This window comes from Giraffa tippelskirchi, chromosome Y, assembly GCF_054371585.1.
Source record: "Giraffa tippelskirchi isolate mGirTip1 chromosome Y, T2T-mGirTip1v1.2.pri, whole genome shotgun sequence".
NCBI lineage: Eukaryota > Metazoa > Chordata > Mammalia > Artiodactyla > Giraffidae > Giraffa > Giraffa tippelskirchi.
The window spans coordinates 1,736,829-1,756,937 of record NC_137290.1 but is presented as its reverse complement, the minus strand read 5'-3'; the positions used below and the strand labels follow the sequence as shown (position 1 = coordinate 1,756,937).

The 20,109-nt window shown below is 49.2% G+C and overlaps 1 protein-coding gene across 1 annotated transcript in view; it reads left to right on the top strand.

Moving 5' to 3' along the window:
- Window positions 1-18,388, top strand: part of LOC145537810 (cAMP-dependent protein kinase catalytic subunit PRKX-like) — a 54,907-nt gene extending 36,519 nt beyond the window's left edge. The window contains exons 4-9 of the mRNA XM_081568684.1: window positions 2,707-2,826; window positions 7,403-7,498; window positions 9,311-9,368; window positions 10,169-10,246; window positions 11,987-12,135; window positions 13,258-18,388. Of these exons, the coding sequence (XP_081424810.1) occupies window positions 2,707-2,826; window positions 7,403-7,498; window positions 9,311-9,368; window positions 10,169-10,246; window positions 11,987-12,112 (478 nt within the window). The 3' untranslated portion in view covers window positions 12,113-12,135; window positions 13,258-18,388. The remainder of the gene's footprint in view (window positions 1-2,706; window positions 2,827-7,402; window positions 7,499-9,310; window positions 9,369-10,168; window positions 10,247-11,986; window positions 12,136-13,257) is intronic.
- Window positions 18,389-20,109: the final 1,721 nt, after the last annotated feature.

The window sequence follows — 20,109 nt, the reverse complement described above, 5'->3', positions numbered from 1 at the left end:
AGCAGCCTCTCTCGCCTTGGCTAACAGCCTCCTACCCCCTGAAAGTGTTAGTCACTCAGCCGTGTCCGACTCTCTGTGACCCCATGGGCTGTAGCCCACCAGGCTCCTCCGTCCATGGGATTCTCCAGGCAAGAATACCGGAGTGGGTTGCCATGCCCTCCTCCAGGGGATCTTCCCGACCCAGAGATCGAACCCGGGTCTTCTGCACTGCAGGCAGATTCTTTACTGTTTGAGCCACCTGGGAAGCCCCCTGTCATAGTGAAAATGATAACACTGAGGAAAGTGACACCCATGGCTATCACCTTGCCTTCTCTCCACGAGTCAAGTGAGCAAAAAGGGTAACACCAGAGCATCGATAATTCACAGCCTGGACCAACACCCTTCCGGCAGCACCCACAGCTGTCTGTCTTTCTCTTTTCATATTTTCTGCAGTCAGAAGCTCGTTTCTAACAATGTATGCCTCTGTGCCCAAGAGGATTGGGGATCTTTTGCAGGAATCTTAAGTATAAAGAGAATTCTCTTAAGAAGAGAATCGTTCCCTCTTTTCAGTAACTGTCTGCTACGAACGTGGGTGTACACAAGTCTGTTCAACTCCCAGCTTTCAGTTCTTTGGGGATATTAACTGAGGACTGACATTTCTGGGGCTTGTGGAAGTTCTGTTTTTAACTTTTCACAGAACTGCAGTTCCGCTTTGAGATGTAAAGTTTTAAGAAAGTTTGCTCTATTCTGAAGCTCTTTCTAGCAATTTATGCCTCTCTAGCTCCCAAGAAGCGTGGAGTGTTTTTGGAAAAAGCTTTTCGTTGAAAAAGATACGGAGAAGGAAATGGCAACCCAGTCCAGGATTCTTGCCTGGAGAGGTCCATGGACAGAGGAGCCTGGCGGGCTACAGTCCGTGGGGTTACATGACTGAGCACGCGGGCATGAGGGTGGAGGGAGATGGGTTGGTAGCGATAAGCTGGTAGAACTAAAGAAGAAAAAGAAAACGGTGTCAGGCTACCTGAGTCTGCTTGGAAAACTGCTAAGTCCTACAGCCGTCGACGTGTGCCCCTCACCTGAGGTTGCCGCCAGACACGGACTCAAGTTTCCGCGTGTGAGCGGAGACACCGCCCCTGACACGGGTATAAGTTACCTGCTCCCGCCTGCAGCTGGTCTGCACCTCTCAGCTGAGACCCAGGCTTCCAGCCGCATTCAGGCCAACCTTGGCTGGAAACACAGCACCAACGGGACTGGACAGCAGAACTGAAGAATTGCGTGAGCCGAAGCAGCGAGGTGATGATAGTGGTTTATTTAAAAAAAAAAAACACGCCTGCTGGTGCAGGAGGCTCAAGGAGACCGTTTCTCTGCTGGCTGTCTTTGCCGGTTGGATCTCCGGCTTTCAGCCTGATGTGCTGTGTTGTTGTTCAGTTGCTCAGTCGTGTCCGACTCTTTGCAACCCCACAGACTGCAGCGCGCCAGGCGTCCCTGTCCATCACCAACTCCCAGAGTTTACTCAAACTCATGTCCATCGAGTCGGTGACGCCATCCAACCATCTCATCCTCTGTCATCCCCTTCTCCCACCTTCAGTCTTTCCCAGCATCAGGGTCTTTTCCCGGCTGTCCTCTAGGTGGGGCCAAAAGCTAACTTTTCTGCAGGTCTCGGCTCATCGGGGGAGAAAATCCAAAGTTCTCAGCCCCCTTTCAACCCCAAACACCCCAGAGCCCCTTAACCTGGGGATTTTTAAATGCTGCTGCCGATACTGACGTGACAGCGAACCCACAAAAGCTCCGCACACACTTCCGACCTTTTGCAGAGAGGGCAGAAAAGATGCTTCACTGTGGTTTTGCTTTTCCCCTGGGAGAGGAGAGCCAGCTCGTTTATTTCTGAAGCAGAGATACGGGTTCCTGACAGTCACTCCCTGGTACAGCGGGCTTCACGGGTCAGTGCTTGAATCCGTTTTCATGTCGTTTTATGGGAAAACAGGACTGTGGGGGGTTTGCTTCTGAGCAGCGAAGGGAAACGGGCATGATAACAGGACTGTCACTTCGAGTCTGTTTTGCTTCATGAGTGTTTATAAAAGGAAGCTGGGCTTCCCTGGTGGCTCAGACTGTAAAGAATCTGCCTGCCAATGCAGGAGACCCCGGTTCGATCCCTGGGTCAGGAAGACCCCCCTGGAGGAGGGAACGGCCACCCACTCCAGTATTCCTGCCTGGAGATTTCCCCAGACAGGGGAGCCTGGTGAGCTACAGTCCATGGGGCCGCAAAGACTTGGACACGACCGAGTGTCTTTCATAATTTCTTCATGATCATAACAGTAAGATAGTCAGGGAAGACAAGGTAACTGTCTTTATGTATGGGGTGGGATAAAGACAAGGATCTGCTGTCCGGCACAGGGAACTCTGCTCAATGTCCTGTGGCAGCCTGGATGGGAGGGGAGTTGGGGGAGAATGGATACGTGTACATGTATGGCTGAGTCCCTTTGCTGTCTGCCTGAAACCATCACAGCATTGTTGATAGGCTATCTGCCAATACAAAATAAGTTAAAAACCTTAAATTGAAAAAAAAGTTTATAGAAGGGAAAAAGTCACAGAGGACAGTGTTGCCGTGTTTGCCGTCTAAGGCTCCGCGTAGGTTAATTCAGTGACGTAGCCTCCCTGCTCCTGAGATACATGCGTCGACCAATCACAGCTGAGTTCTGAGGACACCCCCCCCATCTTCTCTTCCCACAGGACGTGGACCCTCTGCGGGACCCCCGAGTACCTGGCCCCGGAGGTCATTCAGAGCAAGGGCCACGGCAGAGCGGTGGACTGGTGGGCGCTCGGCATCCTGATATTCGAGATGCTGTCAGGGTGAGTACGGCTTCCCTGGGAAAGATGCCTGCGGCTCCCCACCCAGTTCGCTTGCTATGGGGGGCTCAGCCCTAGGATTTGGTGCAGGGGTCAGGGATGGACTCTCTTGGAGTGAACTCTCCCACAGTCCCCTGGGGGCTCAGCCCCTAGGATTTGGTGCAGGGGTCAGGGGTGGACTCACTTGGGGTGGAGTCTCCCACAGTTCCCTGGAGGCTCAGCCCCTAGGATTTGGTGCAGGGGTCAGGGATGGACTCTCTTGGCGTGGAGTCTCCTGACAGTTCCCAGGGGTGCTCAGCCCCTAGGATTTGGTGCAGGGGTCAGGGATGGACTCACTTGGAGTGAACTCTCCCACAGTTCCCAGGGGTGCTCAGCCCCTAGGATTTGGTGCAGGGGTCAGGGATGGACTCACTTGGAGTGAACTCTCCCACAGTCCCCTGGGGGCTCAGCCCCTAGGATTTGGTGCAGGGGTCAGGGGTGGACTCACTTGGGGTGGAGTCTCCCACAGTTCCCTGGAGGCTCAGCCCCTAGGATTTGGTGCAGGGGTCAGGGATGGACTCTCTTGGAGTGGAGTCTCCTGACAGTTCCCAGGGGTGCTCAGCCCCTAGGATTTGGTGCAGGGGTCAGGGATGGACTCACTTGGAGTGAACTCTCCCACAGTCCCCTGGGGGCTCAGCCCCTAGGATTTGGTGCAGGGGTCAGGGGTGGACCCACTTGGAGTGGAGTCTCCTGACAGTTCCCAGGGGTGCTCAGCCCCTAGGATTTGGTGCAGGGGTCAGGGGTGGACTCACTTGGGGTGGAGTCTCCCACAGTTCCCTGGAGGCTCAGCCCCTAGGATTTGGTGCAGGGGTCAGGGATGGACTCTCTTGGCGTGGAGTCTCCTGACAGTTCCCAGGGGTGCTCAGCCCCTAGGATTTGGTGCAGGGGTCAGGGAGGGACTCACTTGGAGTGGAGTCTTCCTGTAGTTGCCCATTGTGGGTGATGATGCTATGAACTGACCATTCGAATTGCTTTCAAAAGCAGAACCAGCAGGAGTTTGGAGGGCCAGCAGGGCATGTCTGTTGAGATCTTTTGTAGCTAAGTGTCCCTGTCTGCCAAGAATATACGATTCATCACCCACCGGTCAGGCTGCAGATTCCCAGAGCTGGGTGTATGTGTTAGCACTCAGTCGTGTCCGACTCTTTGCGACCCCATGGACTGCAGCCCTCCAGGCTCCTCTGTCCATTGGATTCTCCAGGCAAGAGTACCGGAGTGGGCGCCATGCCCTCCTCCAGGGCATCTTCCCAACCCAGGGATGGAACCCGAGTCTCCTGCATTGCAGGCGGATTCTTTACCATTTGAGCCCTGAGCTGGGTAGCGGGCGTGTTGGATAAAGAAATCCTCTTTCGGACATTCGGAAGCAACAGCGCTCCAGAAAGGAAAGAGTGCGTTCTTTCCTGAAAACCCCAAACGTGCCTCGGGGAATGTTTGGAACTCCATTTACCTCCCCGGTCCAGATTCAGCACCCTGTGTCAGCCTGTCGGCATGATTAACCACTCCAGTCTGGCATTTCCGTGAGGTGATGCTAGGAATTCCGTGAGGCGGTAAAGAATCTGCCTGCCAGTGCAGGAGAGGAAAGAGGCAGGTTTGATCCCTGGGTGGGGAAGATTCCCCTGGAGAAGGGGAATGGCAGCCCACTCCAGTGTCCTCGCCTGGAGAATCCCACAGACAGAGGAGGCTGGCGGGGCTGCAGTCCACGGGGGTCGCAAAGAGTCGGACACGACTGAGCGTCTGAGCAGGCACACACGGCGTGTTTCCCCGCCGGGCAGACAGCACAAGCACCTTCCTTGTAGACGTCCGTGGACGCGATGCTTCCTGGTCGTCCTGTGCTCAGGAGGCTCTTTTGTTGGATGCCCTGCTTTGCCGGCAGGCAGGGGGGGTGGGGGAGCGGTGTCCGCCCAGGACTCCCCTCTGGGTCCGTCGTATCTGCTGTCTTTCCCCCCAGCCTGGTCCCCCTCCTCTGTCCCCTCGCCCTTCTTCTGTTCTTCTTTCTCTCTCTCTTTGCTCACACGCCTCTTATAGTCAATCACACAGGCCAAAAAAAAAAAATCCCTTTCTGTACACCCCCGCCCAGGAAGTCCCGGTCAGAAACACAAGGCAGAAATAGATTCCCTGGGGTATCAGAAATGGAAAATGTTAGAGAAATGCAAAGTGTAAAAAGAGATGTAAGAATGTTACATCTTTCTGCACCGTGTTAGATCAGTGTTCCACCCCTGTAGTAGCAACGGGTGGGTGTGTTCCTTCCTGAACGTTTCTGACCAGCAGAGGGTAGCGTTGCCCGGCAATTGAATCCCGGAGCCCAGAAGACCTGCTAGAATGGACTTCCTAGGTCTTCTGTTGTGTAGCTTGGACTCCGTGGATCCAGCACAACAGGCTTACTTGCTCCACGGTCTTAGTTCCTTGACCAGAGATGGAACCCGGCGTCATCCTTATTGTAATATGGATTCTGAACCACTGGACTGCTGGAAAAGTTCCCGGCCAGGCATTTTTTAAGATGAAACTCTTGAGCCTGCCTTCATGGGGCAGTGTAGATGGTCCCTCTGTCTACAGTTCACCATGGCTGATGTCAAGATGCAAGTCGTGGCCACGTGTGTGAACGGCACTCACTGCCTGTTTTATTAAGACCATCGCCATCTTGTCAAGTAATGATCCTCCAGTTCAGTTCAGTTCAGTCACTCAGTCGTGTCTGACTCTTTGCGACCCCACGGACTGCAGCATGCCAGGCTTCCCATCCATCACCAACTCCCATAGTTTACTCAAACTCACGTCCATTGAGTCGATGATGCCATCCAACCATCTCATCCTCTGTCGTCCCCTTCTCCTCTCGCCTTCAATCTTTCCCAGCATCAGGGTCTTTTCCATTGAGTCAGCTGTTTGCATCAGGTGGCCACAGCATTGGAGTTTCAGCTTCAGCATCAGTCCTTCCAGTGAACACCCAGGACTGATCTCCTTTAGGTTGGACTGGTTGGATCTCCTTGCAGTCCAAGGGACTCTCGAGAGTCTTCTCCAACACCACAGTTCAAAAGCTTCAATTCTTCAAGCTCAGCTTTCTTTATGGTCCAACTCTCACATCCATACATGACCACTGGAAAAACCATCGCCTTGACTAGATGGACCTTTGTTGGCAAAGTAATGTCTCTGCTTTTTAATATGCTGTCTAGGTTGGTCATCCTGCAGTTAAATTAGTCAAATAAAGAAAAAAAAAGCTTAAAAGGAGGGAGGCTTCCTTGGAAGTCCAGTGGTTAAGACTCTGAGCTTCTACTATAAGCAATGTGGGTTGAATCCCTGGTCAGGGAACTAATTCCCCATATCCCATGTCTTGTGGCCAATAAATAAATCAATTATTGGAAGGTTTCCGTTGGATTAAAGATAGACATTTGAAGCTAACTTTCAATTCTGGGCGGGCTTCCCTGATAGGTCATTTGATAAAGAGTCCGCCTGCAATGCGGGAGACCTGGGTTCGGTCCCTGGGTTGGGAAGATCCCCTGGAGAAGGGAAAGGCTACCCATTGCAGTATTCTGGCCTGGAGAATCCCATGGACTGTATAGTCCTTGGGGTCACAAAGAGTCGGACACGAATGAGCAACTAACACACACGTCAGATCTGGGCACCGTCTTTGGCCGCTTTCCACACTCCGGCCTCTCGTACACGCGTTCCTTCTGCTTTTTCTCTCAGGCTAGTTCTGTGAGCGCTCTGTCATGATGAATTTTTTCCGCTCGTTAAAGCTACTGCTAGCATACCTTTCCCATGACGGTGGCGTGTGTCACGCCAGCTTCCTCAGAGCTCCGTATGCCGCATTCTCCGGGAGCCCGTGTAGGAACGGATGACGCGTTTTCGCCCGGGCCCGTTTCTGAATGGAAACCGTCGCTCGGCATGTCCTCACGCAGGGCCACCACCCGAGGCAGGAATACGAACGCCCGGCCACGTCGTTCGAACCGGCTTCTGGCTCTGGGGCGGAGGGCCGACTCGAGGGTTTATTCACTTGAGGGCGTTCACACTCGGCGAGGGTTGGGTGTCTGTTGGCCTGGGGTGGGTTCGCGATCCAAGGAAGCTGGTTACTCTAGAAGTACATCTGGCCGCGTTAGTTGCAGTTATGAGACCGTAATGGGCTTCCCCGCTATACACTCAGTGGTGAAGAACTTGCCTGCCAAGACAGGAGACGCAGGTTGGGTCCCTGGGTTGGAAAGATTCCCCTGGGGGAGGGTATGGCAACCCACTCCGGTATTCCACATAGCTGGTCGTCTCTGTGATCACACATCTGGTCCTCACAGGATGGCTCATCATGGTCATTGCCTTTTCTGGACTTGCTCATCCTCCAGAGCTGGGGCAAAGTGCTTCACGCTTGGCCTCTTGCAACCGAGCCTTCATAGCTGGTCCCGAGTCATCCGCGACTCCAGGCTGAGAGGAGAAGGCGCGCACCAAAAAATGAAATTCTCTTCTGCCCGTGTCAGGCAGAAGGAGCCATCCTTCTAAAGCCCGGGGGTGTTTGTTTTCTTTCCACACTGGCCACTAAAAGTAGACGTTTTTACGTTCCTAACAGGTTTCCTCCGTTTTTCGACGACAACGCCTTTGGCATCTATCAGAAGATTCTTGCTGGCAAGATAGATTTCCCCAGACATTTGGAGTTCAGTGTCAAGTAAGTCAGCCGTCTTCTCTGGTCATCGGGGCTGTTTATTTCTCAAGCCCCTGAGACACCCCCAGAGGGGGCATCCTGCCCAGCTGGGTACCATCCTCATTTGTTCTCCTGAGCTCAGCTGATGCTCTTTGGGTGGGTCATCTTTTCCTCCCAAAAAGGGGAAAGCTTTCCATGACTCTGCTGGGGTGACACTTGACCTCTTCATGACTCACAGCCATATTTTACAACTTTTGAGATCCGGGTGTGTTTTTTTATCATTAGTGAATAAAGGCTGTTCGTTATCATATCGAATAAGGAAGGAGCTTTGTTATTCGACAAGAAGGCCCTTTGTTCCTACCAGCTAGTTTGGCGGCTGGCGGAGGGTCAATGACTTTGCACGCTGAAGTCGCTGCAGTCGTGTCCGACGCTTGGCGACCCCATGGACTGTAACCCTCTAGGCTCCTCCGTCTGTGGGATTTTCCAGGCGAGAATACTGGAGCGGGTGGCCATGCCCTCCTCCAGGGGATCTTCCCGATCCGGGGATCAAGCCAGGGTCTCTTGCATCTCCGGCGCTGGCAGGCAGATTCTATACTGCTGAGCCACCAGGGAAACCCTTGTATAATGTGTAGGTACTATGAGGGATTACGTTACTTAAATAAAATTTTTAAGGGGGAAATAGAAGGAAACGATTTCTTGAAACACGCTTTGACGTAATTGTGTTGAATCCTCATCTGCTGTGTGAATACAGGCTTCTCTACCCTTCTGTGTTCAGATTTTTTTTTATTGTGGTTTACTTGCTAAGTTGTGTCTGACTCTCTGTGACCCCGTGGACTGCAGCACACCAGGCCTCCCTGTCCATCACCAACTCCCAGAGCTTGCTCAAACTCAGGTCCATCGAGTCGGTGATGCCATCCAACCATCTCATCCTCTGTCGTCCCCTTCTCCTCCTGCCTTCAATCTTGCCCAGCATCGGGGTCTTTTCTAATGAGTCAGTTCTTTGCATCACGTGGTCAAAGTATTGGAGCTTCAGCATCCGTCCTTCTGATGAATATTCAGGGTTGATGTCCAGTGAGTCAGTATTCTGATACCGTCTGCTGTTTAGAAGGAAAATCTCAGTGACCCAGCACACACAAAAATACTTCCCTTGCTTCCAGGAAGGCAAGGACGTGCAGACAAGAATCCCACAGATAAGTAGATCCACCGGGCAAAGCGTGGTCACTGATTTTGGTAGAATCACACGTTGTGTAGTTGGTGGGGTGGCCTGGCAGGTATATTTGAAATGAAGGTTGGACATCCCCAGGGCGGACAGAGTTTCTCCTGCTCATGTTCAGATGCTATTCGTCTCTACGATGATTTGATCAACCTCTGCCCCTTAGCTGGCTTGCCACTCTGCATCGCATAAATTATTTAGGTTATTTAAGAACACATAATGGTGAGAAAGGGGCTTCCCAGGTGGCGCATGAGGTGAAGAACCCGCCTGGCAATTCAGGAGACATAAGAGACGTGGGTTCGATGCCTGGGCCGGGGAAGATCCCCTGGAGGAGGACATGGGAACCCACTCCAGGATTTTTGCCTGGAGAATCCCACTGACAGGGGAGGCTGGTGGGCTGCAGTCCACGGGGTCGCAGAGGGTCAGACACGACTGAAGTGACTTAGCGCTCAACAGTGGTGTTAAAGTATTGCTGGAAGATGTTCAGCACACGTGAAGACAACCACTGGGCGGGTGTCCCTGTCGTACTGTGGGGATTTTATTCCTGTTGACCTGCTGTGATTTGCGTGGGTCCGTATCAACCTGTCTGTGTTTCTCTCTCCTTCCCCCGCTGGCCCAAACAGAGACCTCATCAGGAAACTGCTTGTTACCGACAGAACAAGGAGACTGGGAAATATGAAGGTCAGTGTGTGTATCCGTGTACGTGCAACGGTAGGGGCTTCCCACGTGAGGTTCGTGGTAAAAAGTCCGCCTGCCAGTGCGGGAGACGCAGGTTCGATCCCTGGGTCAGGAAGATCCCCCTGGAGAAGGAAATGGCCACCCACTGCAGTAGTCTTGCCTGGAGAATGCCTCGGACAGAGGAGCCTGGCGGGCTGCAGTCCACGGGGTCGCAAAGAGTCAGACACGACTGAGTGACTAACACACACACACACACACACACACACACACACACACACACACAAAATGAGCATGGCTTCAGCTGAAGGAAGCTGTCAAGGTGAAAATCTCACTTTACGTTGGGAGGGCCTGGACCGTAATTCAATTCCCCTTTGGTCTTTGTGATTCAGAGCACTATACACTCATGTCCGACTCTCCGCAACCCCATGGACTGTAGCCCACCAGGCTCCTCTGTCCATGGATATTCTCCAGGCAAGAACACTGCAGTGGGTTGCCATGCCCTCCCTCAGGGGATCTTCCCAATCCAGGGATCGAACCCACACGTCCTGCATTGGCAGGCGGGTTCTTTTACCCCTGAGCCACCAGGTAAGCCTGAACACCATGACCGAATTTCTTTCTGTAATGAACAAAACCATATAAGGAAGCTCAAATGCCTTCCTTGGTAGTTTTCTCCGGGGACGAAGGCTCCAGTGATAGTGAACCTGTGTTTCTCTCTGTGTGGAATCGTATGGAGCTTCTCTGTGATACTTGCTTTCCTGTCCTGCCGACCTTCTCTGCGCTGATGACGGGTGTTGCTTTCGCAGAATGGAGCAGAGGACGTGAAACAGCATCGGTGGTTCCGGGTCGTGGACTGGGGCGCGGTCCCGGAAAGGAAGCTGAAGGTACGACCATACGTCAGTCAGACGGCTCATACCTGGGGAAGCCTCAGGCTCCCCTGAACAAAAACACGGGCTATGAGTCTGTGGCTCAATTCCTTAGGATGAGTACCTAGTAAAGTGATTCAAATTGGTAATAAGTTAAGTTCACACTGTTGACGAAGACCTTGGCTGAAGAGTCTGGCTTCCCTGGTGGCTCAGTTCGTAAAGAGACCTCCTGCGACGTAGGAGTCCCCGCTATGATCCCTGGGTCGGGAAGATTCCCCTGGAGAAGGGGCTGGTAAACCACTCCAGTATTCTTGCCTGGAGAATCCCATGGACAGAGGACCCTGGCGGGCTGCAGTCCGTGGAGTGGCGGAGAGTCTTCAAGAACATCTATACCTTAATTGAAAAATACAAAACAAAAGGATACCAATGTCAGTAGTTACATCAAAGATCAGTGGTCCCAGTTCAGCCTAACAAGTATAATCATGAAGTTTGAAATGTGAGAATTATCAGAATGTGACACAGAGCAAAAAGTGCGCCAGTGTTGCTGGAGACAGGACGCAGATAGACTTGCTCAGTGTACAGTTTCTGCACAGCTTCAACTTGCAACTTCCTGGGGGCAGACTTGGTCCATGCAAGCTTTCTGCAAAACTTTGATTACATCAAAAAAAAAAAAAAGGAATATGTACGTGTGTGTATATGCTTAGTCACTGAGGACTCTTTGCCACCCCATGGACTGTAGCCCACCAGGCTCCTCTGTCCATGGGGATTCTCCAGGCAGGAATACTGGGGTGAGTTGCCATGCTCTCCTCCAGGGAATCTTCCCACGCTAGGGATGGGACCCAGGTCTCCCGCATGCGGGCAGATTCTTTACAGTGTGAGCCACCAGGGAATCCCAGGAACACTGGAGTGGGTAGCCTACCCCTTCTCCAGGGGTTCTTCCCGACCCAGAAATCGAACCGGCATCTCCTGCATTGCAGGCGGATTCTTTACCAACTGAGCTATAAGTCCGATAAAACTAGGCTTGCCTGAACATTGCAAGCTTCCTGGTGCAGACTGGCTCCATGCAAGGTTTCTGCAAAGCTTTGATTTATAAAAAACAAACAAACATAGTATCTGTATAGTGCAGTAAAACTAGGTGTGCCTGAATGTAACAACTTCCTGGTACAGACTTGCTCCATGCAAGGTTTCTGCAAAGATTTGATTTATAAAAAACAAACATAGTATCTGTATAGTGCAATAAAACTAGGTGTGCCTGAATGTAACAACTTCCTGGTGCAGACTTGCTCCATGCAAGGTTTCTGCAAAGCTTTGATTTTAAAAAAAAAAAGAGGTGGGGGTGGCGTGGAGGGGATATAAAAAAAAATAAATTAAAAAAAAAAAAGAAAATAAATACAGTTTGTTAAAAGTGTGATAAAACTCGGCTTGCCTGAACGTAACAAAAGTGTGATAAAACTCGGTTTGCCTGAACGTAATAACGTCGTGGTGCAGACTGGCAAGGTGTCTGCAAAGCTTTGATTTATAAAAAACAAACAAACATAGTATCTGTATAGTGCAATAAAACTAGGTGTGCCTGAATGTAACAACTTGCTGGTGCACACTTGCTCCATGCAAGGTTTCTGCAAAGCTTTGATTTATTTAAAAAAAAAAACACAGTATCTGCAAAGTGCAATAAACTGAAGAAGCATGGCTGAATGTAAGAGCAGCCGGTAAACACTGTTCCTCTGTAACCACGGCGCTGTATCTTTGCTGGTCCCTCAGCCCCCCATTGTCCCCAAGCTGTGCAGTGAGGACGATACCTCCAACTTCGAAGCGTATCCTGAGAACGACTGGACTTCTGCCCCGCCGGTGTCACAGAAAGAGCTGGACGTCTTCAAGAATTTCTGAGCTCGGCACTCCCCGCCTGGAAGGTATGTCTTTATTTTATGTATTCATTTTTGAAATGTCAAGGCATGTTTTATTTCATTCATTCATTATATATCAGTTGAAAGTATGTGAAAGTGTTTGAAATATCAAGGCGTCTTTTATTTCATTCATTCATAATATCAGTTGAAAGTACGTGAAAGTGTTTGAAATAGCAAGGCGTCTTTTATTTCATTCATTTATAATATCAGTTGAAAGTATGTGAAACTGTTAGTCACTGAGTCGTGTCTGACTCTCTGTGACCCCGTGGACCGTAGTCCACCAGACTCCTCCGTTCATGGGATTCTCCAGGCGAGAATCCTGGAGTGGGTTGCCATTCCCTTCCCCAGGGGAATCTTCCCGACCCAGGGATGGAACCCAGGTCTCCTGCATTGGCAGGAGGATTCCTTACCATCTGAGCCTCCCGGGAAGCCCTGTATCAGTTGAATTCTGTTTAAGTTTCTTAGTTATTTATTTCTTTACACATACATGTATTTCTTCTTTTTCAAATTCTTTTCCCATATATGTTATAAGAGAGTACTGAGCAGAGCTCCCCGGGCTATACAGCGGTTCCTTGTGGGTGGAACTTACAAAACAGAAGCAGACTTAGATTGTGAGTCTGGGCCCTGTAGTTTTCTTCATCATAAAATGTTTTTTCTGATGGTAAGGTCCTGTGGCAGAGTACCAAGAAACGGGAGCACAGTTTTGTTTCTGGGCTGAATCTCTTTTCAAATTGTGGACGAGGTTGGGCTAGTTCTACGGAACATCGGGAACCCACCTTTAAAAATCCTTTCAATTTGCTTTATCTGGCGTTCTCGCTGTGTAGAATTCAGGCTTGTGGGTCTTTGCTATAAGAGTGTGCAAGGAATCTTTGGCTTCTTTTGTGCCACCATTGCTGTTGAGATCACAGTGGTAGCCAGGTGTTTTGGAAACTAACAGAATCCAGACTTCCCTGGCAGTCCCGTGGGTGAGACCCCGTGCTTCCAACGGGGGGTGGGGGCGGGGTGCAGCGTGCAGGTTCAGTCATTGATCGGGGAAATAAGATCCCATGGACCACACAGGGCAACAAAAGATGAAGAAGAATAAACAGTTAGACAAGTAACCAAATGCTTTGTTTTATTTCATGCCAGACGCAGGGTGATGTGAGCCTGCCCGGGACACACGGTGGCCCCCCATGCAGACCTGAGGAAGCATCTTCTTCTTGGAGTAAGGGTGTTCCCGCCTTTGCACACGCCCGGATGTGTATAAACAGATTGCAGAGCTGTTGACGTCCGTGGCCCTGGAATTATTTAATCTACTGGAAATCAACTGCACAGTAGGGCACACTGAACATTCGTTCGGTTCTAGGTTTTCTTCTGCTTTTAGCCTCGTGTGTTCCAGCTGGAATATCTTGGTTTTGTTTCGTTTTTCTCATAGACTTGACTTTTTAAAGTTTGAGCTCACCACAGAGTATGTGTGTGTGTGTGTGTGTGCGCGCGCGCGCCCACGTTTGCTTGTGTCTGTGTATTAAAAAAGACGGTATGCTTGGAGCACAGAAATTGTGTAGTGATGTACATGTTCCTACTTTCCAGAGATTATATTTATGTTTCAGGCTTTTCTTTTTTTTTTTAATGAATCTGTTCTCTTGCTGGACGAAATTTTAAAAGTTACGATATACGTATTTTTTATCATCTTATATTCATTTTATGGTCATATCCTATGACGGTCTGCATCCAGTACGTTTAGTGCTTTGTGTTTGCTAGCCTGGGGTTTTGAAACCAGAAGGCAAAGGAAGGAGGTGTGAGTTTGAATTTTCGTCCAAGACTAGCCACTGACCGCAAATGCTTTTCAAGGAATTTTGTCTGTGGCATTAAAAAAATTTGAGACTCGGTAGGGAGATGGCTAGCTATTCACATTCCAGGTTCAATCCCTCGACCAAAAACGCATCTCCCGATACCGAAGAGTCTCTTTTCAGCGTTGGCTCGAGGAACTTAACGCAAGTGCTTTTTCTTTTCCCTTTGGTTTTGGGAAGAGCAAGGAATGGAAGGGATACGATGGAGCCGTTTGAACCTTCCTTGTTTCTGCTTGGTTTCACTTCCCCTCGTCCGCGTTCACTGTGTTTCTGGTTTGACAGACGTGCCGGGCCTGTGCCCGAAAAGCCCGGGGTGAACTTTGTTTCCCTTTGGACCCGAGGGTCCGGTGAAGACTGTGAACCCTGTTGATCACGAAAGCCAGATGCTGAGTGTGTCACTGTGAGCGTGCTGCTGTTTAAGTTTGCGTCTTCCCAGAAGCAGGACGTGGTCGGAGGTGCTTGGCGTCCGTCCTATCCCTCATTCATTGCCTTTTTTACGCTCTTTTCTCTTCTGCTTTCTGATTCTAACCTTTGCTGTGAAAAAAACCTAAACGGGCCATGCTTCTTCTGTGGACTCAGCTGGAAAGACAAGAGTGGCTCAAACCCGTTGTGTAAAATCTGGTCGTAGGGTCCAGCCAGGCCCTTGCCCGGCGGAGGTCTGTGCATTTAAGCAGTCGGTTCTAGAGCCTTCAGTGGCTGCAGGGGATCACCCACTAGACCTCTGAGACCCCCCCATCCCTCAACCCCCGCATCCTCCCTTTTCCTGCCCAGAAAGGTTCAGCTCCTCGGACCACAGGGTTGCAGGTGGAGTGTGCCCTCGGGATGTGTAAAGGGTTGGGTGCACCCTCAGCTTTCAGCTTCTCTCAGGTCTCTGCAACTCAGGGATTCTTGGGTCACCTGGTGAGTTCTTTGCTGTCGACACTGTTTTTTCCTGTCCTGGGCCAGAAAGCTGTGTCTTTCCCAGTTTGGGCTTCCCTCGCTTCTGCAGGCACATCTAGGGGTGTGGAGAGCTGATGTTTGGGAAAAGTATACGGTTTTTTTAACATAGCACAGATGTTCAAAGGACATACATGTATATATCAGATTTGACCAGTTGCATCCTGAAGAATGGATGCTTTTGAACTGTGGTGCTGGAGAAGACTCTTGAGAGTCCCTTGGACTGCAAGGAGATCCAACCAGTCCATCCTAAAGGAGATCAACCCTGAATATTCATTAGAAGGACTGATGCTCCAGGTGAACCTCCGATATTTTGGCCACCTGATGCGCAGAGCTGACTCATTGGAGACCCTGATGCTGGGAAAGGTTGAAGGCGGGAGGAGAAGGGGGCGACAGAGGGTGAGATGGTTAGATGGCATCACCGACTCAATGGACATGAGTTTGAGCAAGCTCTGGGTGTTGGTGATGGACAGGGAAGCCTGACGTGCTGTAGTCCATGGGGTCGCAGAGAGTCGGACACGACTGTGCAACAGATCAACAACTCCTGGATCATAAGACAAGCGCTGTGTGTGCTTCAAGGAGATACGAAGAGACATGACACCTTTAAAAGCTTTGAGCTGAAGGCGCTAAATCATCCCCTTCTCATAAATGACGTCGTCTTCAAAGAGCAGTCCATCCTGTTGGCGAGAGTGACTCCAAAATGAAGTAAAAGAAACCTTACAATGGGCAACTCATTAAAAATTTACTTTCAAAGGGTGCGCTTGGATAAATGTTGCCAGAGAACTATTACTTGCAGTCTTTACTTTTCCGTCACCACGCTCTTCGGATTAAACGGTGAGCCGACTGGGAGTAAAGTTTTATCATGCCGTTTCTGAACTATTTCGTCATGGAATGTTAGAAGGTTAATGAGCAGCGCAAACCTGCACAGAGATACAGACCCACGAGGGAAAGCATTAAGTCTTGTGTCCTCTGACTGTAAAAATAAATGACTATTATTTGGAGCCTTATGCTTAATAAAATACAAAATAAATGAAACGCCTTTCTTGAACACAATACAAAAATTGTAAAGACACACGCTGATCCCGATGCATATTTTTTTGGCTTCATTCTTCCTCTCTAGGATTTAATTTATGAGATGAAAATAGCACAAGAACGCACGAAAATGCGTTGCCTTAATTTTGAAGAACTATGCAGGGAAAACAAAGGTTCAGGTACCATTGATGGCTTGCTTGTTTATAAAAGCATGGTCGTTGACCACCAGCCACGCGAAACAGACTGAAAAGAAAGAGGAGTTCCAACACTGCCGGACGGGGTTCACCTCACCTTTGACACCCTGGTGCCCATTTAGTCATCTGGTGGCTGGGCCCTAAACTGAATGGTCTGACATCATGCAATGCTGGGCATGATCGAAATGAGTCTTAAACACATGGACGGCCGCATACAAGCAGAAAATCGTTCAATCCCTGGAGGCATTTCTGCTATGTTTGAGTATTGGATCAAAAGTAATCAGGGGGTGCAAGGTTTTGAAGAAAGTTCACGGCCACCGTCAACAACATGCCGAACTGGAAAAGGAGAGATCTGGTTTTTTCTTTGCTGCCATTTGACAAGTTGGCAATATCTCCTTAAGTGACAATACTCTTTAAAAAGTCGTGGGACTCCCCCTGACCCCCGTCCTGGTGGTCCAGTGGTTTAAGACTTCACCTTCCAATGTTGGAGGGTGTAGGTTTAATCCCTGGTCAGGGGAGCTGAGATGCCACATGCCTTACTGTCAGAAAGCCAAAAATATAAAACAGAAGCAATGTCACAAATTCAGTAAAGACTTTAAAAATGGTCCTTATCCACCCCCCCCCCCAAAAAAAATCTTATAAAGTCTTTAGGAAAAACATTGATTTGAAGAGGTGGATCGGGGTGGGTCTTGTTTTCCTCAGGGAAAAATAAAGCCAGCCTGCTTTGATAGCCATCTGTAAAACTCACAATGAGATAAAACGCTAGCTGATCATAACGGCATATTGCCCGTGGTCACGGCGGTTGGGATATCCTGCTCAGCAGACATATATCATTGGCCAGCAGTGGGGAAAAAAAAAAACCCATGATTTCTGCTGTCGATTTGTCAAAATATCCAAAGGAAAAAAAACCCCAGTAACCAGATAACCGGCGTCCACGTCTCACCATCACGATGCTGTAAAACTCCTCCCGTTCTGGCTCCTCGAGCAGGTCTGGCGGCACCTCTTCATCACCGTCTCCTGCGATGTTTGGTTTCCTTCTCTCCATCTGCACGTCAGGACCAACCGGCCACCCATCCGGGCCACCCGCAGCGCCAAGCGGTTGAGTGACGTGAGTTGTGTTTGCCATTCCTACCTACGACCTACGTTGCCTGTTGATTCGCAACTGCTTTTAGCTGTGAGATTCGGCTCCATCCTGTTAATGCGGGACCCCGATGCCCTGCTCCACAGGCGCCTGAGGGCCACCCCCACCTGGGTGAACCCTGCAGACTGTGTTCAGTCCCCATCGTAACAGCAGAATCTTGGCTGTAGCTTCACGTGCAGGAAAGATTGGACATTTTTTTCTTTTTGTCCCCAGCCCTTTGATTTTGCATCACAAAATTGACAGCACCGTGCAAGTCTTTGATCGCTCCCAATTGAGAGTTGAAATGAGGTACCTGTGTTCTTTTTTTTTTCCGGTGGTCTGTCTGCCTGGCGTATTCTATACCTGCTGAAAGACTGTGTATACTGTACACTCTTAACCTGTTTCTGGCTAATCAGTTCAGCTTGAGTGGGCGTTGCTGACTCACCAAGAACAAAGAGAAAAAGCACATGTACGATTGTCTTAAATAATATATTTGAGTCTGTGTGTGTGTGTGTCTGTGTCTTGGTGGAGGTTGAGTGGTGGGCGATGCTTCCACCAAGAGGCATGTTTTCATACGGAGCTGGTTCTTGCTGACCCCGTGTGGTCACTACCACATGCAATCCTTGATCCTCAAAAGGAAATATTCTATAACCGTTCCCTCTAAGTTATTGTGTCTGGAGACGTTTTCTGTTGATATTCTCTTTGCTCTTCCATGGTGGACTCCTGTGTTATTTAAGTAAAACTCATGGCACATGTGTTTTTGTGCAACTGGGATCAGAAGCGTTTTTGCTCACCGCCTGGAGACGCTTTCTCCAGCTCTGCAGGGTAGTCGGAGTTCCTTCTTTCTCAAGGGATGAAGCGTCCAAGGGCTGGTGTGCCACCTTCCTGCCCGAGTCATACTGGGAGCCCCGCCCTGATCGTCTCAGCTTCTCATGTGGATTAAAAAAGAAAGAAAGAAAGAAAAAAAAAAGCCTGTTTCTACACCTCTCCATTCCTTGCACAATGAAAATCACTGTGATTTTTGTGTATATATATATATATATATATATACACACATCCTGGGAAGATTTTACTGCTGTCTAATTTATGGAATGATACCATTGATTCCAGGTTTGTTTAATAAAACTTTGTATCTTTTAAGATAGAAAGTCTGACTCCAGTCTGTTTCTTTGGTCTTGGGAAAAGCTATAGCTTCTCTGCTTTCATTTAGCCCCTGAGTGTCAGCAGTCTTTCTTTTTAAATTTTTATGTTTTGCTGAGATGAAAGTGACCACAAAATTATCTTTGTTTCAGGTTTGCCACATAAGTCATTCTAGACATGTATATAAAGCAAAAAGCAAACAAACAAAAAGCACCCCAGTACATCTCGGTAACATCCGTCCGCTTTATATAGTTGCAAAATGTTTTCCTTGTGCTGAGAACTTTCACATTCTGCTCCTTTAAAACCAGTTGCAGGTATATGATGTTGCATTGTATTTGCTTCTGCAGAGGGCCAGATGGCCAGTATTTTTGGCCTTCCCTGTGCCATGTGCAAAAGCAGCCTCAGGCAATGTGTAAACGAAGGGGTGTGGCTCTGTTGAAATAAAGTTGTATTTATAAAAGGAGGCTGGGGGCCGGGGTTTGCCAGCGTCTCATCTGGTGCCTTGTGTTGTCTTTACCAAGTCACTTTTGCAGCTTGTTCAAAGTGTGCCTTCATCATTGTCATTAAAAAAATATCTTTAAATTGCATTCTCATCACTCGCTTGGCTTGACACCCAACTTTCCAAGTCACCTTTGCAGTTTGGCAAAAAAAAAAAAAAAATCCTGCCTTTCTCATTGTAAGTCAAACCCATGTGTGATTTATACTGCTTGAATCCCACTGTTGTGGCTGAGTGTCAAACATCACAGGGCTTCCCTGATGGCTCAGAAGGTGAAGAATCTGCCTGCAATGCAGGACACATGGGTTTTATCTCTCTGTTGGTAAGATCTCCTGGAAAAGGGAACGGTGTCCCACTCTAGTATTCTTGGCTGGAGAATCCCATGGACAGAGGAGCCTGGTGGGCTACAGCATGTGGGGTTGCAAAGAGTCGGACGTGATGGAACAACTCAGCACACACAGAACCCTTGATAACCAACATTTTGCTTTTTTTTTTTTTTAAATGAATTTAGCCTTTTTAGATTCTGCGTATAAATGAGATCATACACTATTTGTCTCTCTCTCTGTTTAACTTACTTCACTTAGCATAATACCTTCCAGGCCCATTTCCGTTGTGGAAAAATGGCAGCATTCCCTTTTTATGGCCGAGTAATATTCCACTGTATGTATCTACCGCATCTTCTTTCTCCATCCGTCTGTTGACAGACACTGAGGTTGTTTCTGTATCTTGGCTGTTGTGGATCATGCTGCAGTGAACATGGGACCCCAGATACCTCTTCCAAATGGAAATCAAACCCACAGTGAGATATTAACTCACACCTGTCAGAATGGCTTTTATCAACAAGACGAGAGATGACAAATGTTGGTGACCATGTGGAGAAATGCAACGTGTGTGGGAATGTAGACTGGAGCAGCCAGTGTGGAAAACAGCGTGGAGGCCCCTCAAGAATTAAAAGCAGAAGTACCCTTGGCGATCTGCTCGGTTGCTCAGTCGTGTCCGACTCTTTGTGACCCCATGGACTGTAGCCCGCCAGGCTCCTGTGTCCATGGGATTCTCTAGGCAAGAGTACTGGAGTAGGTTGCCATTTCCTTCTCCAGGGGATCAAGACCTACCATGAGATCCAGCAATTCCACTCCTGGGCAGACGCTATGATTTAACATTTAAAAACAGTGTGTTATCCTCCCCTTGTCTCCTTTAAAGGTAAAGAAATTGAGGCTGAGAAAGACTTAAGTT